General features: G+C 46.0%; 1 protein-coding gene across 1 annotated transcript; it reads left to right on the top strand.

Annotated features, from left to right (window-relative positions):
- The first annotated feature begins 7,825 nt into the window (after window positions 1-7,825).
- Window positions 7,826-18,397, top strand: LOC134607678 (cytochrome c1, heme protein, mitochondrial). Its single transcript, XM_063450220.1, has 7 exons — window positions 7,826-7,942; window positions 12,434-12,624; window positions 15,032-15,158; window positions 16,063-16,220; window positions 17,070-17,230; window positions 17,532-17,632; window positions 17,947-18,397. The coding sequence occupies exons 1-7, from the start codon at window positions 7,856-7,858 to the stop codon at window positions 18,049-18,051; spliced, it is 930 nt and encodes a 309-aa protein (XP_063306290.1). The 5' UTR covers window positions 7,826-7,855; the 3' UTR covers window positions 18,052-18,397.
- Window positions 18,398-27,797: the final 9,400 nt, after the last annotated feature.

The following is a 27,797-nucleotide window of genomic DNA, read 5'->3' as shown; positions in this document are numbered from 1 at the left end:
AAGTATATTTTACACTGTATGCATAATGGGATTATGTGTCACACTAAGGGGAGGGGATGTGTGGGAGGTAACATCTTTGTCATTGGTTCTTTTATGCCTCCCCCTGGGTGTGGCCTGTATGTGTGAGTTGGAAATAAAAGCCAGGCTGGATGAGCCAGTCCAGAGTTCCTGCTTAACCCTCAAAGTGGAGTGTCGTCTCATTATTGGGGGAGGATTCGTTGTATGCTGTTCCAGTTCGACTGCTAGGAGTGTAAACCTATTCGTATGGTTTTTCCTATTCGGCTGTATACAGCATTCATATGCTAGAGAGGATTCCTATGCTTCTCAGAGTCGGTGGTTGTGGTGTCTGCTGCAGTGCTTGAAGTCCTCAGGAGCGCTAGGAGCATCCATTAACGGAGGTACCAAGTCGGGGTGCCAGGCGATCCGTTACATTGGTGGCAAGCGGTGGGATGGCGTCCTAGTGCGAGGTAAAGCAGCTCAGAGACACTGTTTGGATTTACAAATTGAGGGCAACGCTAGCACTCGTGCAGCGCCCCTGCGAGCAGACTAGTATGGAAGGTTCTGGCTCTGGAGATGATTGGCTGGCCGAGGTGAGGCAGCGAGTGGCCGAGTATGGGGATGATATACCCATGGAGACACGCCGGGTGATCTGGAACCAGGTCATGGCCGAGCGAAACACAAGGCTGGACCGAGAATTCCGGTTGGCGAAAGAGAGGAAGTATGCTCAGCAGCAGGAGCGTTACAGCAGCCGAGTAGAGGCTGCATCCGAGGAGGTTAGCCGTCTTTCCCTGAGGCGGCGGGAGGAACCCGAAGTGGGGGTCCTCATAGACTGGTCCTGTGAGGAACCACAACAGGCAGGTAGAGATGGGACCAAGGTCTCTCCACCGGGATGCTGGGCAGCCGGCCCAGATCCCCAGCAGCAGCCAGAGTTGCCAGGTGGGGAAGCAGGTGGCCCTTACTCACAAATGTTGAGGGGCCTCACGGATTGGTCCTGGGAAGACCCACAGATGGCAGGTGGAGATGGGACTGCGGTCTCTCTACCGGCCCTACAGGGATGCTGGGCAGTCGGCCCAGATCCCCAGCGGCAGTGTGCGTTACAGGGAGCTGAAGGTTCCGTTCTTGCTCCCCAGCGGCAGTCTACGGTGCAGGGAGAGGAGCCTGTTATCCCCTCTCCCCAGCGGTTGAAGGTGTGTAAGGGAGAGGAGTTTGTTATTCCCTCTCCCCAGTGGCAGCACAGCTCACCAAGGGGAGACAGTAAGCCCCTCACCAGCGCAGATGGGACCGTGGTCTCTGCGCCCTGCCTACAGGGAGTACAGAGGGTCAGCCCTGCTCCCCAGCGGCTGAAAGTGTGTAAGGGAGAGGAGTTTGTTACCCCCTCTCCCCAGCGGCAGCTTAGCACACCAAGGGGAGACAGTAAGCCCCACACCAGCGCAGATGGGACCGTGGTCTCTGCGCCCAAGTTACAGGGAGCTGAAGGGGCCGTCCTCCCTCCCCAGCGGCAGTGTGATTTGTTGGGAATTGGGAGCCCAGTCTCCATTCCCCAGCGGCAGAGTATCCAGCAGGGAATGGAGAGCCCAGCCCCCTTTCCCCCTCAGCAGGACTCTGTGCTGGGAGGGGAGACAGTCGGTCTCCCTCCGCAGAGACGGGAAGTATGTATGGGAGAGGAGATTGTTACCATCTCTCCCCAGCGGCGGATCATTAATGTACAGGGAATAGAGAGCCCAGTCTCCATTCCCCAGCGGCAGAGTGTTCTAATGGGAGAGGAGCTGGTTACCACCTCTCCCCAGCAGCAGCTTAATGTACCAGGGGGAGACTGTAAGCCCCACACCTGTGCAGATGGGACAGTGGTCTCTGCACTTCCAGCACAGGGGGTAGGGACGGTCGGTCCTGCCCCCCCACGACAGGGCTGTTTAGCCAAAGGGGAGACAGTCTGTCTCCAGCAGCAGAGCTGTGTACCCAGAGGGGAGACGGTCGGTCTCCCCCTCCCACAACCAGGCTCCAATCAGGCTACTTCAGTGGTAGCGCTGGCACCAGGGCAGAGTACCGCTGGTCTCTGCCCACTCAGCAACCCACCAAGGCAGACTACCAGTCCCCCACACAGCCGTGGTGAGGCACCTGGACCTGGACAAAGTTCTCCTCTACCCAGGTGTAGTAACCAGTTATTGTGGGTGGGAGGTACTGCTGTTTGTGCTTCATGGGTGGGTTGCTGGACTAACCAGGGCACTGACCGGCAGGAGGTCAGATACCCTGTTAGTCTGGGGGGTAAAGGGGAGAAGTGTGGCGAAACCGAACTCGCCACGTGTCCTTGGAGGGGGCTGCTTGCCTGCCTCTTGCCTTTGGACTATGGACCAGACCTTATGTGAATGTGTTAACCCAGATAGTTATGCCATGGAGCCCATTCGTGTAGTTAAAGACTTCGGCTCCGTGGCGAGTGAACTGTGTGAGTAGGATCTGCGCGCTATTCGGTAGTTTTGTGCGCGCAGATCCCAGCTATCTGGGGATATGTGAAATGTCTGTGTGTTATGTGTAAATGTGACTTTATGTATTTTAAAGTGTTTTATGTCGTTTTGCAACCATGTGGTTAATGGAGTCTGCCTCTAGTCCTGGATAATTGGATTACTTCTCCAATTAACTCCAGGGCAGAAGGGAGGAAACCAGGGTGCATTGTGGGGATGTTTTTCTGCTAGCCAGGAGGGACAAAATATACTTTTAGTAACATTTGAACCCCTGGTCGGATTCATGCCATTTTTTAATATGTTGTTCCCCTGAATGGATTGATTGTGGATATGTATTTTTATGTGAATGTGATGTATGGTTTTAAAGTTACGAAAGTTGTGTAAAAGTATATTTTACACTGTATGCATAATGGGATTATGTGTCACACTAAGGGGAGGGGATGTGTGGGAGGTAACATCTTTGTCATTGGTTCTTTTATGCCTCCCCCTGGGTGTGGCCTGTATGTGTGAGTTGGAAACAAAAGCCAGGCTGGATGGGCCAGTCCAGAGTTCCTGCTTAACTCTCAAAGTGGAGTGTCGTCTCATTATTGGGGGAGGATTCGTCGTATGCTGTTCCAGTTTGACTGCTAGGAGTGTAAACCTATTCGTATGGTTTTTCCTATTCGGCTGTATACAGCATTCATATGATAGAGAGGATTCCTATGCTTCTCAGAGTCGGTGGTTGTGGTGTCTGCTGCAGTGCTTGAAGTCCTCAGGAGCGCTAGGAGCATCCATTAACGGAGGTACCAAGTCGGGGTGCCAGGCGATCCGTTACACTCTCCTTCTTCAAACTCTTCAATCGCTTGGCCTCTGTGACTCTGTCCTCTCGTGGTTTTCCTCTTATCTCTCCCAACGCTCATTCAGTGTCTCTTTTTCTAATGATACCTCCTCCCCTCGTCCTGTCTCGGTTGGAGTCCCCCAGGGCTCCGTCCTTGGTCCCCTTCTATTTTCTCTTTATACTGCCTCTCTTGGCAAACGTATTACCTCTTTTGGATTCTGCTACCACCTGTACGCTTATTATTTATTTATTTATTAAAAATTCTTAAGAAAACGCAGTCTTATTACCCATAGGGTCTCGATGCGCATACCAGCAATAAAAACAGACAAAACAATATCCAGCAAAACCACAGCATTATAATCACATTCATTTGAACCAAGTTAAAAATTTCATGTAATCCCATACGCCTGAGCAAATAAAACTGTTTTTAAGCTCCGGCGGAATTTCAGTAGATCATTCTCAAGTCTTAATGTCAGAGGCAGGGAGTTCCAAAATTGCGCTCCCTGAACATCACTCGTTCTCCCTCCGCACTTTTTCTTTTTAAAATTTGGAATCTTCAATAAGGCTAAATCAGCCGATCTCATGGATCGACTGGGAGCATAGCGTGTGAATTTATCCTTCAGATAGTCTGGTCCCATACCATGGATTGCCTTATATACCAAACAACCATTTTTAAACAGAACCCGTTCACGAACGGGCAGCCAGTGCAAGGCTCTTAATGATGGAGTGATATGGTCATTGCGGGCCACACCCGTAAGTAGCCTTGCAGCTGCGTTCTGTATCAACTGTAGCTTGTGTATGATGTTCTGAGGCAGTCCAAGGTACAGAGCATTGCAGTAGTCCAATCGGCTACCGATGATGGCGTTGACCACCGAGATTTGATCGGAGGGGGTAATGAATCTAAAAATAGACCTCAGAAGCTTCAGGTGGTAGTGGCAAGAGCTTACCACCTGATTAATCTGGGGCTTCAGTGTCAACCTGGAGTCGAAAATGACTCCCAGATCTCTGACCTTGGTGGCAGGACTCGGAGATGGAGAAAACGAGTCCGGCCATGAGGGAAAGATACTACTCACCTCCTGGTTACTGAAGATGATGCATTCAGTTTTGGAGCCATTAAGTTTTAGATAATTGGCTCCCATCCACGACTGGATATCCTGTAGGCAGGAAGAAAGATTGATTTGATCCTCCTTTTTCTTGGCCAGGCGAAAGTACAACTGGGTATCGTCGGCATAGATATGATAGGGAAGCATGTGGCGGCGGATGATATGGGTCAGAGGCCTCATATAGATGTTAAACAGGATTGGAGATAAAGCCGAACCCTGGGGGACTCCACACGTCAGGGAGATGTTAGAGGAGTAAAATTTCCCCAATTTTACCCTTTGAACCCTGTCGTGGAGAAACGAGGTCACCCAAGCCAGCGCCCTGTCATCCACACCAGCCACAGTAAGTAGCCTCTCTGTCAATCTATCATGATCGATGGTATCGAAAGCCGCCGATAAATCCAGGAGTACCAGGGCAATTTCCTCCCCTCTGTCCAAGGCCCACAGGAGATCGTCGTGGACTTTAACCAGGGCAGTCTCTGTCCCTCTACCAGGTCGAAATCCCGATTGGAAGTCATCCAGAATGTGATTAGATTCCAGGTGAGGCTGAATTTGCCATACCGCCGCTCTCTCGATGATCTTGGCCAAAAAAGGCCAGCTATATCTCTCCTCCCCAGACCTCTCCCCTGCCGTCCTGCAACGTGTCACTGCTTGCTTTTCTTCCATCTCTGACTGGATGTCCTCCCGCTTTCTGAAACTCAATCTCTCAAAAACTGAGCTCCTTGTCTTTCCTCCTCCTAATACTGATCCTCCCCTTTCGCTCTCCCTTCAAGTTTCTGGTACTAACATCAGTCCATCCTTGCAAGCGTGCTGTCTTGGCGTCATACTTGACTCTGGTCTCACCTTTGAGCCTCACATCCAGCATGTTGCCAAATCCTGTAGATTCCATCTTAAAAACATAGCCTGCATCCGCCCCTTTCTTGCACCAGATACTACCAAGAAGCTTGTCCATGCTCTAGTAATTTCCCGCATGGATTATTGTAACTGTGGCGAAAACAACCTCGCCACTGTGAACTGGAGGAGCCTGGTTGCCCGCCTGCTGCTTTTAGATTATGGACGGACAGCTAAAGGGTTAATTTTACTGTGCAGAAGGATTTATTTCTCCCTTTCTGCACAGCAGTTCGGTAGATTCCATCTACCGAACAAACAGCCGTTTACCAACCTACCCAGAGCTGTGGGAAGCTGGCCCGCGCTGTTAATGGGCCACCCAGAGGCTGGCGTGTGCCTCCCATCTACCTCCCTGAAGCCGCGGTTAACCGCGGCTTAACAAGCGTGTTCCGGCAATTGACCACCCAGTAGCTGTGGTTAACCGCAGCTTAATTGATTGTTACTGGGTGGTCGCGGTTACACTTAGCCGCCACACGATGGCGGTGTTCTGGAGCTCCCCGGGCAGCCAACGCTGTTCTGCCCGGCTTTCATGCAACAAACCCGGACACTGTTACGTGCAGGCACCGCTGAACCTCCAGCCCCTGGTTCTAATTCGTGCAGATTGAGCGTATGCATAGAAATTTGGTAGTTTATTTTATGTGAATGTTTCAACCCAGATAGCCATGCCATGGAGCCAATTCGTGTAATTAAAGACTCCATGGCAATTAAACTGTATTCGTGTGGTCTGAGTGCCATTCACCTAATAATGTGCACTCAGACCTGAGCTATCTGGGGATATGTTAAATGTGTATATTTTCTGTACCATTTGTCCTATTGTATATTTTAAAGTGATATAGTATATTTGTATCACCACGTGCATAATGGAGTCTTGCCTCTGTCCTGGGAGATAATTGAATTACTTCTCTAATTATCTCCAGGACAGAGGGGAGGAAGCCAGGATGCATTGTGGGAAAGTATTGTGGCTGTATGTACTAAAATGATACATGTCTGTCTGCTGTTTCAGTCTCCCATTTGGTCCCCTAGGGGAGTGTCCACCAGATGGGAGACCTGCATAAATACTGGGCAAGTAGCCCTCAGTAAAACAGATTCTGCTTGACCCTCAAACCGATGTGTCGTCTCGTTTTTGGGGGAATTGGATTGTATGCTGACTGCCAGGAGTGTAAGCGGATTGTATGCTTTTCCTGTTCGGCTGATTCCAGGGTTCGTGTGTTTCCAGTTCGGTAGTTGGTGAATTCGTACAGTTTGCAGTTCGAGAGATTGGTGCTTGCAGTAGCTGCTGGTCTATGGGAAAGGGGATTATCGCCTAAACGATTTTTATCCTCTTGTGAGTGAAACGGTCCGTTACAGTAACCCTCTCCTGATTGGTCTTCCCAAAAGCCGTACTGCACCCCTACAATGAATGCTGCTGCTAGACTGATTTTCCTCTCTAGTCGTTTCTCTCACACCTCACCCCTCTGCCAGTCCTTACATTGGCTTCCTGTATGCTATAGGAGTCAATTCAAGGTACTAACTCACACCTATAAAGCACTGAACAATTCTAGCCCCTCTTATATCTCCTCACAAATCCATAGGTATGTCCCTTCTCGGTCTCTCTGCTCTGCCCGTGACCACCTCCTGTCCGTTGTCCGCACCCGTACGGCCAACTCGCGCTTGCAGGACTTCTCGCGGGCGGCTCCCTTCCTATGGAATAGCCTGCCTACCGCCATCAGACTCTCCCCTAGTCTTGCATCTTTTAAGAAGTGCCTTAAAACCCATCTCTTTAGGAAAGCATATGGCCTCCAAGACTAACCCCTACCTCACATACCTGTCTCCTGTTCTCTCCTAAAGGGCAGCCCACCTTATTTGATTGCAAATTCCTGTCCTAATGTGTTTTACACCCCACCTCCTATAGAATGTAAGCTCGTTTGAGCAGGGTCCTCTTCAACCTATTGTTCCCGTAAGTTTATTTGTAATTGTCCTATTTATAGTTAACTCCCCCTCTCATAATATTGTAAAGCGCTACGGAATCTGTTGGCGCTATATAAATGGCAATAATAATAATGCTACTGGGAGTATTATTGCTGAGGAGCTCTGTTACTGGGAGTATAATTGCTGTGGAGCTGTTACTGGGAGTATAATTGCTGAGGAGCTGTTACTGGGAGTATTATTGCTGAGGAGCTCTGTTACTGGGAGTATTATTGCTGAGGAGCTCGGTGATAAAGTCACTGCCCAGCTCCATGGCTGCAGTAAGTGCACACAGAGCTCTGTCCTGTGTCTGACCCTGAGAGTCGCGCATGCGCAGAAACCCGCCTGTCAGAATCCCTCTGCTGCCGCCATCTTTGTACACCCACCGGAAATGACGTTGTGGTTGGTCTGTTTTGCTGCAGTGTTCTTTCTGTCTGGTTATCCATATCTCCTTCACTCCGGGGTGTTTGTGGTCACATGACTGCGGCAGTGAATAGGGCCAATATGGGCGTTGTGGCCCTGGGAGGTGCTATATGAAGGTGTACCAATATGGCGCCGACTGACAGCAGAGCACCAAGATGGCGTCGGCGGCGTCGGAAGTGACGTATACCGGTGTCAGGAGGGCGGGAGTTCCTGTGAGGCCGAGTAAGATGGCGGCGGCGTGCCTGGTGCTCCGGAGGTCGCTCAATGCCGGGTTACTGCGGGGTGTCCGGGCGGGCTGGCCAGGGGCCCCCCAGGTGAGAACAGAGCGCGGGCCGGGCGGGCCGGACACAGAGAGACCCCGGGGGGAGCGGGGACACAAAGGGAGTAACCGGGAGAGAGGCACTCAATGAAGGTCACCCCCTGTATACCGCGCACCGTGCCTCTCTCCCTCTGTATACCGCGCACTGTGCCTGTCTCCCTCTGTATAACACACACTGTGCCTGTCTCCCTCTGTATAACACACACACTGTGCCTGTCTCCCTCTGTATAACACACACACTGTGCCTGTCTCCCTCTGTATAACACACACACTGTGCCTGTCTCCCTCTGTATAACACACACACTGTGCCTGTCTCCCTCTGTATAACACACACACTGTGCCTGTCTCCCTCTGTATAACACACACACTGTGCCTGTCTCCCTCTGTATAACACACACACTGTGCCTGTCTCCCTCTGTATAACACACACACTGTGCCTGTCTCCCTCTGTATAACACACACACTGTGCCTGTCTCCCTCTGTATAACACACACACTGTGCCTGTCTCCCTCTGTATAACACACACACACTGTGCCTGTCTCCCTCTGTATAACACACACACACTGTGCCTGTCTCCCTCTGTATAACACACACACACTGTGCCTGTCTCCCTCTGTATAACACACACACACTGTGCCTGTCTCCCTCTGTATAACACACACACACTGTGCCTGTCTCCCTCTGTATAACACACACACACTGTGCCTGTCTCCCTCTGTATAACACACACACACTGTGCCTGTCTCCCTCTGTATAACACACACACTGTGCCTGTCTCCCTCTGTATAACACACACACACACTGTGCCTGTCTCCCTCTGTATAACACACACACACACTGTGCCTGTCTCCCTCTGTATAACACACACACACACTGTGCCTGTCTCCCTCTGTATAACACACACACACACTGTGCCTGTCTCCCTCTGTATAACACACACACACACTGTGCCTGTCTCCCTCTGTATAACACACACACACACTGTGCCTGTCTCCCTCTGTATAACACACACACACTGTGCCTGTCTCCCTCTGTATAACACACACACACTGTGCCTGTCTCCCTCTGTATAACACACACACACTGTGCCTGTCTCCCTCTGTATAACACACACACACTGTGCCTGTCTCCCTCTGTATAACACACACACACTGTGCCTGTCTCCCTCTGTATAACACACACACACTGTGCCTGTCTCCCTCTGTATAACGCACACACACTGTGCCTGTCTCCCTCTGTATAACACACACACACTGTGCCTGTCTCCCTCTGTATAACACACACACACTGTGCCTGTCTCCCTCTGTATAACACACACACACTGTGCCTGTCTCCCTCTGTATAACACACACACACTGTGCCTGTCTCCCTCTGTATAACACACACACACTGTGCCTGTCTCCCTCTGTATAACACACACACACTGTGCCTGTCTCCCTCTGTATAACACACACACACTGTGCCTGTCTCCCTCTGTATAACACACACACACTGTGCCTGTCTCCCTCTGTATAACACACACACACTGTGCCTGTCTCCCTCTGTATAACACACACACACTGTGCCTGTCTCCCTCTGTATAACACACACACACTGTGCCTGTCTCCCTCTGTATAACACACACACACTGTGCCTGTCTCCCTCTGTATAACACACACACACTGTGCCTGTCTCCCTCTGTATAACACACACACACTGTGCCTGTCTCCCTCTGTATAACGCGCACCGTGCCTGTCTCCCTCTGTATAACGCGCACCGTGCCTGTCTCCCTCTGTATAACGCGCACCGTGCCTGTCTCCCTCTGTATAACGCGCACCGTGCCTGTCTCCCTCTGTATAACGCGCACCGTGCCTGTCTCCCTCTGTATACCGCGCACCGTGCCTGTCTCCCTCTGTATACCGCGCACCGTGCCTGTCTCCCTCTGTATACCGCGCACCGTGCCTGTCTCCCTCTGTATACCGCGCACCGTGCCTGTCTCCCTCTGTATACCGCGCACCGTGCCTGTCTCCCTCTGTATACCGCGCACCGTGCCTGTCTCCCTCTGTATACCGCGCACCGTGCCTGTCTCCCTCTGTATACCGCGCACCGTGCCTGTCTCCCTCTGTATACCGCGCACCGTGCCTGTCTCCCTCTGTATACCGCGCACCGTGCCTGTCTCCCTCTGTATACCGCGCACCGTGCCTGTCTCCCTCTGTATACCGCGCACCGTGCCTGTCTCCCTCTGTATACCGCGCACCGTGCCTGTCTCCCTCTGTATACCGCGCACCGTGCCTGTCTCCCTCTGTATACCGCGCACCGTGCCTGTCTAGCAACTTATAGAGTGTAACTGTATATTTTATGCTATTACCTGTATTGTGTAGTTCATCGAATAAAAGATCAATGTATGCAGCATTCGTATGTTACAGCACACCAATACCGCTAATGTTCAGTCTGGTTATCCACGAACAGTGAATCACCGCACTGTTCGTGGAATAAGCAAAGTACCGAATGGGAGACCACCCCTAGCAGGTCGTTTGTCTCCAATTAGGTACTTTGCAACAATGTATCCGTGCTAATTGAGGTCTGTTGCGGGTTGCCACCATTCATATACCGAATACGTGGCGGCGGCTATCTTTGTTCACGGAAAGCCAGCAGGGTTTCGTCGTTGAATGCCTGGAACCAAATTCCGCTACTTGGCAACACAAGCCCCGCTGGACTTCTGAGCTGTTCGGGAGTTTTCCGTTTTCTGGACTTTTATTCCCTCCGTTAATACAACCGTTTGAAACTAAGTGGTCCTGATACTAAGTTCGGTTATTTGTGCTGGGATCTGAGCGCAAGTTCACTTAACTGTGCGCCCAGGTTCCAGCTATGTAATAAAGGGTTTAATAGCTGCCTAGAAGAATATTACGTTGCTTATGGATTTTAATGTAAAAACTGTATTTCTCTGTACCAAGAGATCCCATTAGCAATGCATTCTGGGTTAAGTATCTCCTTGGTACAGCAGTGTATGATGGGTATTCTGTCTGTAAAACTCAGTCCCCCATGTAGTCCCCTACTGGACAAACCCTGTAATGTGACTTGGGAAACCCCTTACATTTGTAACCACATACTGTGACCTGTGATTAAAACCTCAGTTGACCTCCAAGCTATGTGTCGTCTAGTCTTTGGGAGAAAGGGATTGTAACGACGCTACCTGGATTTTACCTACTTTATTCTGTCTGCCAGCGGAGATACCGTGGATAATACTACTACTCCGCTACACCTATATACTTATTAACCCTTAATAGGGAACACATGGGATGGGCGGCAGCATTGTAACAAGGCTGTGTGATACAAAGTAAATACAAATACAAAAAGAGAAGTCCTGCGCTCACTCCCATCACTACTGGGCCGGCAGCAATGACTACAGTACACATCAGTCCCAATATATAGTAAAAACCAAAGAAAATAAAGTTACCTGCGCTCTCTCCTTAATCCCTATGTATATTTAGACAAATGGAGGTCATTTAGTTGCTCCAATGGCCATTGGAGGGAATGCCCGCCTGCCCAAGCTGGTAACAGTTTATCATATGACTGCGTTTAATAGCAAATTCTATTGCAGTGCAGGAAGATGGTTTGAAGGCCTTTTTACTAGGTTATGTTGGTCCAATAAACTGTTCAGGACATCTCGTGTAAATAGAATGTGAGCTGAGTTTTATAATTACCCCCACCCCCCCCCCAAGAAAAATCAAAAAACGTGAAGTAATTTCCCCACAACAATTATGGGATATCAAGTGTTGTGATTTTTTTTGTTTGTAACTTTATTTAGAATCTGTTTTATCTTCGCCCCTTTTGTCTGTGAATTGGATGAGTCCATTGTAGGTCACACATAGAATGTTTTTAACAATTTAGTAGATTTAGCCGCATTGAAAGCATGCCTGCATTTATTGGGGATATATCGAAACCGCTTGCAGATGCTGCTGTACTGTTGTCTGCAGCCTTTGTAAGCCCCCAGTCAGGCGGCTCATTGAGAAGTTTTTAAAAGTAGCCCTGGTGGGAAGGCAGGGCGCTCTAGCTTAGCACGTCTGTCCACAAATAGGAAGAAAACCAATTTCAGAAATACCTCCCTGGCTGTTGGACATTAGTATGAAATTATTTTTTAAACATTCAAATTTAAATCAGCCGTTTATAAACTGCAATTAAGAGGAGATCCTCTCCTCCTGACACACAGCAGTACTCGATGGGTGGAGTGTCACTTTAACTGAAAATGGCAAATTTAGAAGTATTTATCCAAAATCTCTGGACCTTGAGGCCTGTAAGGTTTTTATTTTTATTGCTGGTCTCAGGAAGGGCCAGGAAGGGTGAACGCGTAAATCTGATTAAATTTACGTAAAAGCTATTTCTTTGCGTAAGAACTGTGCAAGTCCCAGGCATTTCCCTCAAAATGATCACATTTAACCATGTGGTTCACTTGTCCCAGAATTGTTGCTTTTCGCACAATTACATCTGTCAATGGCTTTCCTTTTAGGCAAACATGTCGTTTTCCAGCATGTCCTCTGGCAGGAAGGTGGCACTCTCCACACTTGGTGTCATCGTCGCTGGTGGATCTGGCTTGGCTTTTGCACTCCATCAATCTGTCAAAGCAAGCGAATTAGAGCTGCATCCTCCAAATTACCCGTGGAGCCACAATGGTTTCCTCTCCTCTCTGGATCATACCAGGTACTGTATCTCTCTAGGGGTCTGTAAATCCAGTCAATGTGTGTCTTCGTAATACAGATTAAGGAACAGCGCACACATAAAAATACAGTTTTACATTTTATTAGACTGCTTAAAATCACCTATCGCAGCAAACAAATATAGGGAGTCAGTTCCACCATATGGGCCATATTGTATCAAGCCCACCACTACGTCACAGTACCCCAATATCTGAGGGTCCTAAATTAATTCCAACATGGAATAATACTCCCAGTAACAGAGCTCCACAGCAATAGTGCTAAATAAGCTAAAGAGCATTGTGAATATATATAATGCAAAAAGAGGTGGTTTAGGATATTAATGTCACTTTTATTAGAATTATTTTTGGTATAGAACAGATATATGCAGTGTGAGTATATACATAAAAGCACGATCACTTTAATGGTTTAATTTGGACACATGTTCTTGAATGGTTTCACTTTAATTGTGCATTATATTATTTCACAATGCTCTTATAACAGATTAATAAAATACACTTTAACTTATTTATCACTAATGTTTCCCATGTTAAAATTAGTCTAGAGCCCACCGATATTGGGGTAGTGTGAAGTATTGGTGGGCTGCCTTAAAGGGATACTATATAATACTACTAAAAATCAAATGTGGGGTTTCAGTACCACCATATGGCCATATTGTGTTAAAGGGACACTATAGTCACCTAAACAACTTTAGCTTAATGAAGCAGTTTTGGTGTATAGAACATGCCCCTGCAGCCTCACTGCTCAATCCTCTGCCATTTAGGAGTCAAATCACTTTTGTTTGTGTCCATGCAGCCCTAGTCACACCTTCCCTGGCTGTAACGGTCAGCCTGCATGAAAACAAATGGTTTTATTTTCAATCAGATGTAACTAACTTTAAAGGTTTATCTCCTTCTCTGTAAATTGAACTTTATCTCACACAGGAGGTTCCTGCGGGGTCTAACAAGCTATTAACATAGCAGGGGATAAGACATTCTAAATTAAACAGAATTTCCAATAAAGATATTCTAAACATTAGATGACTCGCTAGGAAGGCTGTGTAAGTCACATGCAGGGAGATGTGATTAGTGCTGCATAAACAAAGTGATTTGACTCCTAAATGGCCCAGAATGGAGCAGGGAGACTGTAGGGGCATGTTCTATACACCAAAACTGCTTCATCAAGCTAACGTTATTTTGGTGACTATGGTGTCCCTTTAACACAGTATGGCTATATGGGGGAACTGAAACCCCATATTTGTTTGCCGAGATGATTTTAGATAGTCTTATAAAAACTACTCTGTTCCTTAATCTGTATTATGTATAAAATTTGGTCTCTAGGGCAGCACCATTCCTGTAAAATGCGTGTTTTTGGGTGTGCCTGCTTACTATTTCCATGGTGTTCCTTCTGGTATAATTTAGCAGAGTGCAGTAGAGGTGCGAGTGTTCTCACTTGGCTTGTACAATGGCTCAGAGACCACTCGCAGTCCGTATCATCCTATACTGCTACAGTAAATCATAATATGGTCTGTATTAGATCCTTTATTGCATTTCTAACATTATGTTGCACTCTGATACAGTGAACCTGTACAATGTCTGTCTCCAGGGGCTTTATTTATAAATGTTCAGGAGTTGAATAAACTTACTTGGCAATACTTTTAGAATGTATTATTGTATTTTGCTGTTTGCTTTTATTAATCCTTTCGCATGAGTTAACTACTTGTGATTGCTAAACCATATGTCCCATAAACCATTGCTTGGTTTCTCAGTGGAGATTAGAATCCGCTAATAAACCGCTTCCTTTTTTTTACAGAAGATTCTTATTTGTGGCAAATGAGGGTTATATTTAGGAGTATCAATATTTGTTTTAACTTTTTTATAGATCATCAGGAATGTCATGCTTTTTTCTAACTTTCCTCCAGTATGTACTGTCCCTTTAAATGTAGAGATGGTTGACTTTCAGGACTGCTCATCCTTAGCTTGGACTTTTACCCAAACCATCTTTTTAGATTAGTGTTTAGCTCGGTACTCCCACCTTAGTGTTGTAATACACTAGTTAACACTTCTGCTTAATTTAGAGACAGCCCCTCACATGAAGATGATGGGAACACCATGCACTTCCGCCCCTTGCAAAGAACCGCTTGGACCAGTGACTCCACCTTCTCTTAGAGCAAGAGCGCCTTGTGCAAGCCCTTCCCCTCTGCTTACTGCAGGAGTGTCTGTCTTGTACCAGGCTCACCACCATTGCTTGTCTTTATATTCATTTTACTACGTGTTGCTCTTTGTGTTTTGACAAGAACCAGCCGGGAGTACTTCCCCTCTTTATATAGGCTGCATTGTCCACTTACATGGGATATTTAAATAAATTTACCAGTTAGAACGTGCAGTTGCTAATTGCAGTTTCCTCTCCCTCAGTGTCCGCCGTGGCTATCAGGTGTACAAACAGGTGTGTGCTTCGTGCCATAGTATGGAATACCTGGCATTCAGGAATCTAGTCGGAGTATCCCACACAGAGGCGGAGGCCAAGGCCCTGGCTGAAGAGGTAAGTCATGCTATCCAACCAGCAGAATGATCCTCTTCTTCCCCACAGTGGATTGGTTCTATCCCCAACTACACTGCTTACCTGTATGGTGCTGTACAACTCCCCCAGTTCTCCTAGAGTGTCTTCTTCATGCAAGTCGTGTCATAGACCTTAAGGGGACATAGTAGGTAAACCCTTTCATGTCACTGAATTAATTATTGCACCTGGAGTCACCTTGCACAGATGCTTTATTCAGTGTAAATATTTTTATTGGCTTTTATTAAGCGCTAACATATTCCAGTGCTTTGCAATTGGGGGAAAAAATACAGTGTGATGTCTACAGATCAATACAGATGGTAAGAGAGCCTTACCCATGACCTGACATCTATACCATGCTCGAAAAATAACACTAGGATAGGAGCCCTCTGCTCACCAACGCCCCCTACTGTAGGAATGGCTGTGATGGGCCTATAGTGGTCAGCTGACACTCAGCCAATCACAGGAGCCCACTGCTGCTCAGTATTCCTTATTAGCTCAAGCAGCCGGAAGTGAATGAGGCAGGAGATTATAGTTTAGCAGTAAACAGTTTAACGCTGAGTGGAAGGACAATGCCAGGGGATTCAAGTCACTGCAAAAAAATTTTTTTTTTTTTAATGAGACCAAATTTAGAAGAAAAAACACATTGTCCCTGTAAAAAGAAAAATCCCCTTTAAATGACGCAGCACATAGTCTGTATATTTGTTCACTTTCTACGTATGAATAACATTTTTCAACGCTGTCCCCACAAAATATGCAGCTGGTTTTAGAAGCGATGTTTCAGAAATATATGGTTAATCCCTGGGTTTTCTCCAGCTCTTCCCAGAACAGCTGTAGGAGCAATTTGTAGTAACTGCAGCCTGATGTTAAATCCTCCCTTGTCTTTCAGTATGAGATTCTGGATGGTCCGGATGATAACGGGGAGATGTTCACTCGTCCGGGAAAGTTGTCGGACTACTTCCCAAAGCCGTATCCAAATCCTGAGGCAGCCCGAGCTGCAAACAACGGTGCGCTGCCCCCCGATCTCAGCTACATTGTAAACGCCAGGTAAATCAAACTCTGCTTTATCTACCTTTATAATTGTAATGTTTAGAATCCAAAGATGTTTTTCATGTTAAGGAGCTGACCTATCCCTTAGTCCCTCACCCCAGTCAATGCTGCAGAGGTGTTTACTGGGTTAAGAACAGGTGGAAGTGATGTCATTCCCCCATGCTCTGTATCTGCTCGATACGAATTTAGTCACTAAAATGAGAAGTGAAATCAATTTCAAATTAAAGACCAAAGTAATCGAGCTGTGAGCATATCTGACCGGGAGACGTTTTCTGGTTCTGCTATTTTGTCCTTAAATTTTAAAGTCACTTTGAATTCCCTGAAATTCTTATTTTAGTGAATAGTGTTTGGAAGGGGGAATATCTGCACAATGCTGTGCTTCTGCCAAATTATGCGTCTGTATATAAATAATCTTAATGGTGCATTTTACAGCACCCCTGGTTTGTATTCTACTTTATCTCCTGGGTACAGCAATCAAAGGAGGGCAAACGGGAGATCCCCAGACGTTGTACATCTGCAACTTGAACGAGATTTCATCCTAAATACGAACAGGGTGATTTAGTAAACTGAGTTTCACATTTTAAGATCAAAATAGCTGCACTGGAGAAATTCTTACTCTGCTTCCAGTTAAACTTCTTTCGTTCACACTGAATTCTCTCTCTAGTGATAAACCCTGTTAGAATGTATGTTTAAAACGTTTAAGTTTCCCTGAAGCCATGTCTAATTCAGACTGTAGGTTATATCACAATCAGCCACTAGGTGGCAGTATGTAATTTCTGATATGCTGGGTTATTGGTCTGATGCTGGTTATCTGCCTGTCTGACTAGGAATGAATCTGTGTTCTAGGCACGGCGGGGAGGACTATGTATTCTCTCTTCTCACTGGATACTGTGATCCTCCAGCTGGGGTTCCATTGAGGGAAGACCTTCATTACAATCCCTACTTTGTAGGCCAGCTCATTGGAATGGCGCCACCCATTTATAACGAGGTCCTGGAATATGATGACGGTAAGTAAAGTTGATGTAGAGCTCCATGTGTCCAGACAAATCATGGTTATAACCCAGCCCTTCAGGCCCTCTATATCTGCAGGAAGACCTTTTAAACATTTATTTTCTTATGAACTTTCACTTTGAATTTGCAACCATTCTCATTTTAGTAAATGACATGTAAAACTGGAAATATACATTGTTGGAGATGTCTATTTTAATCTAGCTGGTAATTAGGGCATTTCCTGTCCTCGTTCATTTAGCGCCCTCTCTCCTGCCCTGTTGTAAATGGGTTCATTGACGCCTCTGTGTTTGATTCTAGGAACACCAGCCACCATGTCTCAGGTTGCTAAGGATGTCTGCACATTCCTGAGGTGGGCCGCGGAACCCGAACATGATCATCGCAAGCTCATGGGCCTCAAAGTGAGTCTGTCAACACTTTCTCTACTTAAAGGGAACTGTCACATGCTTAATTTTAGCACAAACTAATAAATATCTAAAAAAAATAAAAATAAAATACTAATGGTAATGCTATTTAAAACTTGTATAATAGATGACTATATAGTATATTGGCATTGTAAGGTTGGTATTTTTGGGAATGCAGATCATTATTTTTTTTTATCTGGTTAGAAAGGGGTTTAGCCGTGTGTTTTCTGGTCATGTGATTATGGTGGGTGTTACTCTTGATGCCCAATAAGAGCCCCCCACTAAGGTGTATGTCCCGCTTTCTCTCCCAGGTGCTGTTGATCTCCTCAATTCTGATCCCTGTATTGTACTACATGAAGAGACATCGATGGAGTGTACTCAAGTCTAGGAAGATTGCTTACAGACCGCCCAAGTAAGGATTGTATGATCACGTCAGCACTCGAAGAACTTCCTCATACAATGGGTTCGTGGCTTCCTCTGGGACAATGCGATGAATAATGTTTCCAATTGGTCCTTTTCCTCCCTCTGAGCAGGAGGTGGGATTTTAAAGAACGCGTATCCTTGTCAGATTATGAGACCACTTTGCATTCATGGCTCTCGTTTTCTGTTTTTTTTGTTAAATCAAAATATTCATCTGCTTCATAAGCCATCTAGGGAGGAAAAGGGATTTATTGGGCATGGGAGAACACATGGTTTGAAAATGTCTGTCCATTCCCTTCACGGGGAATCTAATAAATTAAAAATATTTCTTTTAAAACCAAATGGATGGTGGGATTATTCTCTCTTATTCACATGTTGAAGGGTCATCCTAAGCAAGTGGTTTTTTTTTTTTTTTTTTTTGGAGTGTTTCATTCCAATTCTATATATACATAGGGGTTAAGCCCTGAGACACTACTGGAGTATTTCTCCAGTGTTTTAGGCTCAGAGGAGGAGATCTGGCGAGTACTGCACATCGGTATACTTAGTTGTTTCAGGGTTTAGTACCCTCACACCAACACATGGCAGGCTTATCATCAGATAAATCCACCAGAGATGCATGGTACACAGACATTGATTCGGTCTCCTCTGAGCAACCTATGAATGATTCAGTTACACATTCACACATAAATTCAGCCTTTAATCATTTGACATCTTTGTTTTAACAACAAATTAAAACTGGGTGGGAAATTGCCTCCCTGGAAAAATACCTGAGTAAAGATCTGATACCAAGAGGAATTAGAGTACAGAATATTACTGCCTCCCACATTGAAGAGACAATGTATTACTGAATGGGAGGAGGCAGCTGCAACTTGTTCTCGTAAGTTCATGGATATACTGTGCAGAGAAAAACTACTAGTGGGTTTTAGGAAGTAGAGGAAGTTGAAAAGATCCAGCTTCATAAAGAAGATCCAAACTTTGGACAACTAGAAATCATCAGACTCAAAAACCAGCTTTATTTCAGTCAATCATAAAAACACGGAAACACTCTAAATTTATGAGAGATTCCAAGGATTTCAAAACAGGGAATGCATATGGTAAATCTAAAAAGAACAGGAGAATTTACTTTGACCAATTCTTAACTTCTGAATACGACACTAGCGGCTCTGAGTCTGATGGTCCATCTATTTCCTTTGATTCCAACCCTAAGGGTATTCTTAAAAAGGAGTGGTTTTTTTTTTTGTGAGACCAAATTTAGAAGAAAAACCACATCCAAGGACAAGAAGTCGATCATTCCTACAAAATCACAAAAGGAGGAAAACCTATTGACAAACGAAAGTCAAATTGTTACTCTGTTCTCACATTATTTATCTACATGAGCAATACAAGTTCTACATAGAGGCATGTCCTTTGTCCCCACTCCAGAATTGAACAAGTTCTATTGGACAAAGGACATACACCTCTTTGCACATAAATTACCCTTACACAAATGTCACTGTATCCAAAGACATGACTCTCCTTGACAACCTTGTAGGTCTCCTCAAAAGTAAAGAACTTTAAAAAAAATAAAAACTGCACCCATCACTAATCTTAAAAATAAGTGAATTTACCCCACATATATCTGAGTTCAAATACATTGATCTCTTCGTGGAACTCACGTGTGGAGAAATTGAAAAAAATTGAGGAAGATTTATCCCTCCGACATAACTTAAATGCTAATGAAAAAAGGGCACTTAGGGCCACCCGATGGGCCCTCTCCTTCAGGGGCCCGGTCAGCGCTGTTGCCGTGGTACAGCGCGACTGAGCCCCTTTAAAAAAAAAAAAAAAGGAGCCGCAAGTGCTGAGGGAGGAAGAGCCGTGCCGACTCCCATCATCCCCAGCCACCCTCCTGCAAAGAAAAGGTAAGAGACAGGAGGGTGGCTAGAAAATGAGCACTGTGTGTGTGTGTGTCTGTTTCAGTATGTGTGTCTGTTAGAATGTATCTGTGTCCTTTTTGTATCAGTGTGTGTGTGTTTGTGTCTGTCTGTGTATTCCTGTGGGTGGTATTTGGAGGTGGGCCCCAGGGGGCCCAGACCCTGAGCTGAGTTAGGGGCCCCAAAATTTCTGGTGGCGGCCCTGTGCCAAACCTCAGGTCTAGTGTACCTACTGACGTGTAGCTGTAACCTAAAATATGTGGGGAAAACAAGCAAAGCATTTAAGAAGCGCATTCTAGAACATGTCAATTCAGTCAATCCATTTAGGCTTATTGACACCCCAATATCCAAACACTTAAAGTTACATCATGGGGGGGTCTTCCCAAGGGCTACGTTTCAGTTGAATAGAAAAAAATAAAACTGGGACCAAGAAAAGGTGATCTAGACAAGAAACTATTCCAGAGAGAGCGTTTCTGGATGAATAAATTTAAAACGTTATCCTCGTCTGGGTTGGATGAAGGTTTTTCATACACTTCATTCATATCTGATTGAAACTACTGTCTCATAGCACATATATGTTGTAACGGCACCCTGGGCATAAAAGGGGTTAAAAGCCGTTTAGTAGATCTTCCCCTTCCAGAGACACAGGCACAGCTACTGCAGAACCCCAAACTCCCAAACTGGATACCAAGTAGCACTCCAAACTCCCGAACTGGAACCTCACGAATAGCTGCTAGCAGCTGAACAGGAAAAGCACCCAAGCAGCTTACACTCCTGGCAATCAGTCTTTAACAGCATACAGTAAATCCCCCCCAAGAACGAGACAAAGCTCCGTTTTGAGGGTCAAGCAGTGAACAGACAGAGCTGTGGGTTTGTTCTTATATACACATTAGTACCATGCACAGGGTTTTGGAAAACAGAATCAGCATACTCCAAATACGAACATATGTCAAAATCATCCACATTGGTTCAAAAGTTAGATCGTAGTCCTTTGTGACCAAAGGAAGCATGGCTTTTCTGCCCAAAACCCGTTCCACAGAGTCTTCTATCCTGGAGATATTTGGGAAGTAATCCAATTATCTCCAAGGCCAGAGGCAAAACTCCATTAAACACATGGCAGTAAAAAGACCGTAAAATACAATAAAATACACAAGGTTACATTTATTACATAAAATACAGACATGCAACATATCCCCAGATAGCTTAGGTCTGAGCGCACCTTATTACTGAATGGCGCTCCGACAACACACATACAGTTCAATTGCCATGTAGCCAAAGTCTTTTATTACACGAACAGGCTCCATGGCATAGCTATCTGGGTTAAATGAGTTAATTCAGTAAATCCGAGAATCTACCGAACGCCAGAGCAGAAATACATGAATAGACCTTTCTGCATAGGAAAATAAAGTATTTAAATGCCGGTCCATAGTCTAAAGGCAGCAGGCAGGCAACCAGGCTCCTCCAATGCACAGTGGCGAGATTGGTCTCGTCACATATGTCAAACAGAGTATACCATCACTTCTTTATAACCAAAATATCTTCCTTTTAAAAAAAAAAAAAAAAAAATGTATTCTTTCTCACAGCAGGTACAGTTATACGCCATTAACAGTTGGGCTTGTGCAAAAGCCCTAAATACAAGTCGAACTTATTAACAGTGTGCTATAACATGCAAGCCGATAGGCCCGCTCATTCTTTACAGATTTTTCAAACAATACTGTCCGCCGGGGATTTTTTGATATTGGTTCAGGCACCAGGATACACATGAAACTTTGATCCCAACGTAGCATTCAGTAACCCATTTGTTTCAACGTTCTTTTATTTATGTTATTAGGCCCGACTGTAGCCTATTCCCTTGTAGAGCAAGGAAATAAAAGAAAAAAAACAAGAGAAAAGAAGGAAGAAGAGGTAAAGAAGAAGGAGTAGGCGGGGGAGGGGGAAGGGTTAGTTGCCTTTTCAATGCCTTAGTCTCCCATACCCCCATACAGTCGCTCTCAGTCTCCTCCCGAACCCACTAGACTGTTGTCCCATGGTTCCCAAATCCTCTAGAAAACTGTCGTGGTCCCTTTCACCCTGGCAGTCAGGTTGGCCATTAGTTTGCTTTCCTTAATCCTAGAGAGTACGCCCGAGAACGTCGGGCCCTCCAGTGACAGCCACGCAGTTGCTACTGCTCTACGTGCACTTAAGGTGATCTTATGCACCAATTTCTGTTCTCTCCTGGTCCATCCCCCAAAATATCCTTCTTATGCTCTCTTCCATAACTATACCCACTACATTTATTGACCTGGTTCCCATATATAGCCATTCCATTTATTGACCTGGTTCCCATATATATATCTTTAATTTTACTATGGACACAAATGGTGCTAAGATACACAATTTGATTATATTTAAATTTGTAACAATCTTTCTTGACATAAGGACATCTTCATTATTACCTTTAGATTTATCATGAGCACATAGCAGAGACTTTTACAAACAAATAGTTTGTTATAAACCATAAAACGATAATACAATAATGTGAGCTACACACTAATAATGAGCATTTGAAAAGGTCAAAACTAAACTATACCACATATACATTTGATAGATACATAGACAGATAGATCGATAGATTGATCGATCGCTCTATATATATATATATATATATATATATATGTATGTTACGACACTCACCGCCAGGAGAGTGAAGCCGCCGCTTAACGGATAATCCCCCTTCTCCAACAATGCAGTTTCAGTTCAACCGATCGTCAGAACTCCCGAACGGAGCATACGAACACGGCAACTCCCGATCAGCAGTCCATACGAAATCCTTTCACAGCTATAAATAACGAAAGCGCTGTTCCAATAGTCATCCCCTTCCCCACAAACGTGACAGAAGTTCCGTATTGAGGGTCAAACAAGATCTGGCTTTACTGTGGGCTACCCGCCCGTATTTATGCGGGTCTTCCACTTGGTGGACACTCCCCTAGGGGACCAAATGGAAGACTGTAATTACAGTACGACAAAAGTACAGTTCAGACAGACCTCCCCCATAATGCATTACGTTTCCCGCTTCTTGGCCCTGGAGATAATGAGGAAGTAATGCAATTATCTCCAGGACAAAGACACATCGCCATTTTAAACATACATACTGAAAGTACATGAAACTATATAACTTTAATATAACCGAACATTTTACATTCGTGTCACATATCCCCAGATAGCCGGGATCTGAGGGCATATTATTGACGAATAGCGCTCCGATCCTATGCGTATAGTCCAATCGCCATGGAGTCAACGTTTGTACGGTCTTTCGGTATACAGTGGATTCCATGGGAAGGCTACCTGGGTGCAATACTTTAGTATGTGGTAGAACTACCGACTAGCTGGTGTTCGTGCAGGCTCGTCGAGACAGCTAAGCGACCCGTTGGTTCAACGGTGTTCGGCAGTACGAGTGTTCGTTTTTAGTTCCAGGAAATCCGGGTCGAACACCGCTGGGCTTTCGTGCTTTTAAAATGGCCGCTGCCTCGTGGTCGACATACGAACTGCGGCAGCTTTGTTCGGTCGAAATAGTAGTTCATACGGATGGATAATGGGAAACAGTCAGTACATATATGGGCAGAAAAACAGACGGATCCAATACAATAGATAACCGAATGGTTTCGTCACAATGTATATTCCCAACCCATCTAACTGATGGAACTCACTAAATAGTGCGTTATGAGGTCGGTTCACCATTCCAACCGACACTACTAATATTGGTAATATACTTTATGATAATCATGAAGGTGGAACACGATACTCAGTTAAATCCTTTATTGTAATCAAATAAACATAAAGATAAATAAACGTTTTATGGCACATTTTCTCCCGCAATGGCAACACCAATTTTAAGTATGAGACACCCAGATTAATTTAATATGAGGCATAGTAATAGTGAATAAGCTTCATAATATCCAAAAATGGTATGCTTTAAATGTAACACCTTTAGAATCCAGCTCGGTATTGTAAATTGAAAACAAACGAGACTGTAACACAAAGGTAAATTTGACACTTCATTTCAATGAAGGGGTGAACATCCAAGTAAATAGATACATTACTGCAGAATGTTTTCAAAGAACGCAGGCTCTCTGATCCCGTTAAGCGGGATAGAACGGGAATATGACATTCGAACAAATCGCTATAAAGATACTAACAATCACTCATAAACTTTGCCAACAATTGATGAATAAGTAATAAAGTTCATATCAAAGCGGATTGCATGACAGACACAACTATCTATTCACTGATTGGACCGCATTCAAGCGGAGCTTTGCCTAACTAATTGTATCATTCTCCAGGGCCACACCCTTAAATGAACGTTTGTCCTGGAGAGGGTGACTCCGAGAACTTTTACTACAGAGAACAATCAGAGCCAACAGAGAACAGTAAGTTTTGATATTTTACTAACAGGACGTTCACAGAACCACTGACTCAGTGAATGCTGTTAAAGATGGCAAGATAAAACAAACAGAGGACAACAGAAATTCCACCAGAATACAGCCACCAGAATCATAGCCACGTAACAGACTGAATCATGATCTGACATCTGAACCTGCAAATGTGAAGGAGAAGGATGAACCGACAGACATGATACATTCACCGTTAACATGGAATGTATGAAAAATGAATCATCAACATCATTATCAGAAAGACTCTGGAGAAAACAGACTGAACCTGAATTATCTTATACAGTAAGAAAGAAATGCTAAGATGGAAGCAAAAGGATGCTAGAAAATTGGTTATGGTGTCTCCTTCTTACAATCTGCAGCATTATCATAACATCAACCCTAGCTGTCGTTTTAAAACTGCATTGGGATTATGTTAACAAGCAGGAAGCACCTGAACTGAATTGGACTGCACACTATACAAGTTCTGTGATCGTGAGGACTGCCTCCAAGAACTATCTCAAAAGGAGAGACACAGCTCACAGTGAAATGAATACACTGATATTTCACAAGGAACCTATTGAGATCATTCAAAAAAACGATTATACATAAGAGAGATGTGATTGGACTATTACAAATCCTAATAATGGACTCAACGATGATGGCAAAGCATGCTGAAAACAGAAAAAGATGAGACAGATGCTTGTGAAAGACTTTGGATGCACCTATGAAGGTGATGTAAGAAAAGACTATGCAATATAGTTTATCATTGAATGACTACCGCAAATAGCCTTCTTATGCTGAAAAGAAGTGCTATGTTAATTCTGGACATTGCTATTATCCAGACAGAAGATGACCGGAAAAAGAAATAAAGGCTGATAATTGTCAACACCCAGCTGTTTCTCAAGATGGAACATGGTACTGGGGAAACCTGATTGACTATCAAAGCGCCTCACAGTACAAGACACAGATTGTTGCCTACAACTCAGAAAACGGGGGAGGGGAGTAAGAAGAGGGGGAGGGGGAGTAAGAGGAGGGCAATGGCCCCCTTCCCTGTCCGCAGGCACCGTGCGGGCAGCCGGCAGGGGAGGGAGGAAGAGAGGACCCGGGAGCTCAGCCTGCAGCTCCTCTGGGTCCTTCTTGCGCGAGCACAGATCGTTGCCGCGGTTACCACGGCAACGTTACGGCTCTTGCGAGAGTAAACTCTAGCCCTGGAGCTACGGGCTAGAGTTCACTCTAAACACTGTGACCACCAGGTATTCCTGGTGGTCACAGTGGTGAGAGTGAACTCTAGCCCAATAAACACACTGCCCCCACACACCATACACATTCACACACTGCCCCCCCATACACACACACACTGCCCCCACACAGACCATACACATTTACACACATTGCCTCACACACACACACATACACTGCCCACCCATACACACACAGCCCCCCATACTAACATTGCCACACACATACACAGCCCCCTCGTACACACATTGCCCCACACACCCTACACATTCACACACTACACCCCCTCACACACACTGAACCTTTCACACACACACTGCACCCCTTACACATTGCACCACTGCTCCTATACCCTACTACAGCCTCATATCCCAGCAGACCCCAGGTAAGTTGTCAAACTGTTCTTAAACGGTGTGACTACTTACTGTAGGAGGGGGGCCCGGCCCTCCTGGCACCATAACGACTACACAGAGCAGTAGTGGTTATTGTGCATGGATTATTTCTTTAAATAATCTACGAGTGCCCCAGTAGCCAGCAAGCCAGCCAGCCCACAGGCCGGCCAGCCAGCCAGCCAGCCAGCCAGCCAGCCCACAGGCTGGCCAGTAGCCAGCCAGCCCACAGGCCACCAGTTAGGCTTAAAGCCAGCAAGCCACAGCCTGCCAGCCAGCAAGCCACAGCCAGCAAGCCACAGCCTGCCAGCCGCAGCCAGCAAGCCCACAGCCTGCCGGCAGTAGCCAGCAAGCCCACAGCCTGCCAGCAAGCCCACAGCCTGCCAGCCGCAGCCAGTAAGCCCACAGCCTTCCAGCAAGCCCACAGACTGCCAGCCAGCAACAGTAATTAAGGTAAGAGGAGCCAACTTGGCCTAGGTATCAGCGAGCTATGTTGTGTTGCTATATTGTGAATAGGAACCAGAGTGTTGGAGAGACCCCCCTCCAGGCCCCATTAGACTCCATTGTAGTCTCTAATGGGACCTGGAGGAAATTCTTTCTAACACACTCTAAAGGACACTGAGATAGCCTCTGCTAGAATGCTCCCCCCCTCCATGGCCCATTAGCCCTCAATTGTAGTCTCTACTGGCGCCTGGAGGCGACTGTTTCCAGCAGGGACACTGAGATGGCCTCTGTTAGAAAGACCCCCTTCCAAGCCTATTAGACTCCATTGTAGTCTCTAATAGGGCCTGGAGGGTATTCTTTCTAACACACTCTCTAAAGGACACTGAGATAGCCTCTGCTAGAAAGACCCCCCTCCATGGCCCATTAGCCCTCAATTGTAGTCTCTACTGGGGCCTTGAAGGGATTATTGCACTTTTGTTCCTTGTGTCTAAAGATTGTGTAGGGTGTGGCTGGAGGCGGTGCATGGAGGCGGGACATGGGTTGCGCTTGCTGCGGAGTATGGGTGGGGCCTGTAAGGGGGCCCTTGATTTATTTTGCCCGGGGGCCCTGAGGGTTCTCAGTCCGACCCTGGACGACCTTATCCTAAATGCAATTTGAACCACTGGAGGTGCCTGGGATAAAGGGATCTGAGCCGCTCGGAGTCCCGGCATGAGTCTACGATTGAACGTATGTTCATTAGTTGCTTTGAATTAGACGCGGCCCTCAAGAAACTTCTAGGGACCGCGGGGCCCAGCTCTGGTAAGGTGGCCTCTATTTTCTCCCTGGTGAGATAGGTATCTTGTGCATCAGTCATTTGGGCGACATTACAACCTGGTTGGCAGGTTGGGAGGAATTGAGGACATTCAGGAATACCAGAACTATCTGAAAAGATCTTTATCGTTTTCCATGCGTTGGGACCTGGAAGCAACTCTTCATCTATATAGGACATCTTGCTGTACGGTCTACCTGGACGGGCTTGCCGGAACCCCTAAGAGGTACCTCCCAGACCGAAAGGTCAGACGCTCCCTGCGTTTTCCCTGGTTAGAGTCCCTGGATTTTGTTTTTTTCAACCAGGGAAATATCGACCTCCTCTACATCTTAAGAAATGGAGTCCTGGAGGGCGGATTGGACGCAAGGGGGTGCCTCCTACGCTCTCCACTGCTCGAGTTTCTCGTACGTATGGAATAGTTTTCTCTGGGAGGACCCGGCGTCAAGACTTTAGTCCACGGAGGAGGACCCATCAGGCCCTGACCAGTTCGGCTGGACCTGTTTGCTCAGCGATGGACGTTTCCCTCAAGAAGTGTTCGACACG

Source organism: Pelobates fuscus, chromosome 4 (assembly GCF_036172605.1).
Source record: "Pelobates fuscus isolate aPelFus1 chromosome 4, aPelFus1.pri, whole genome shotgun sequence".
Classification (NCBI taxonomy): Eukaryota; Metazoa; Chordata; class Amphibia; order Anura; family Pelobatidae; genus Pelobates; species Pelobates fuscus.
The sequence above is the reverse complement of the archived record's forward strand: the minus strand, read 5'-3'. Positions and strand labels throughout refer to the sequence as shown.

Bases quoted from the DNA above. Each gene is read 5' to 3' on its own strand.
- LOC134607678 (XM_063450220.1), top strand. From the start codon at position 7,856: ATGGCGGCGGCGTGCCTGGTGCTCCGGAGGTCGCTCAATGCCGGGTTA. The intron at 7,943-12,433 runs GTGAGAACAGAG...CTTTCCTTTTAG, and splicing joins GCTGGCCAGGGGCCCCCCAG to GCAAACATGTCGTTTTCCAG. The intron at 12,625-15,031 runs GTACTGTATCTC...CCTCTCCCTCAG, and splicing joins TCCTCTCTGGATCATACCAG to TGTCCGCCGTGGCTATCAGG.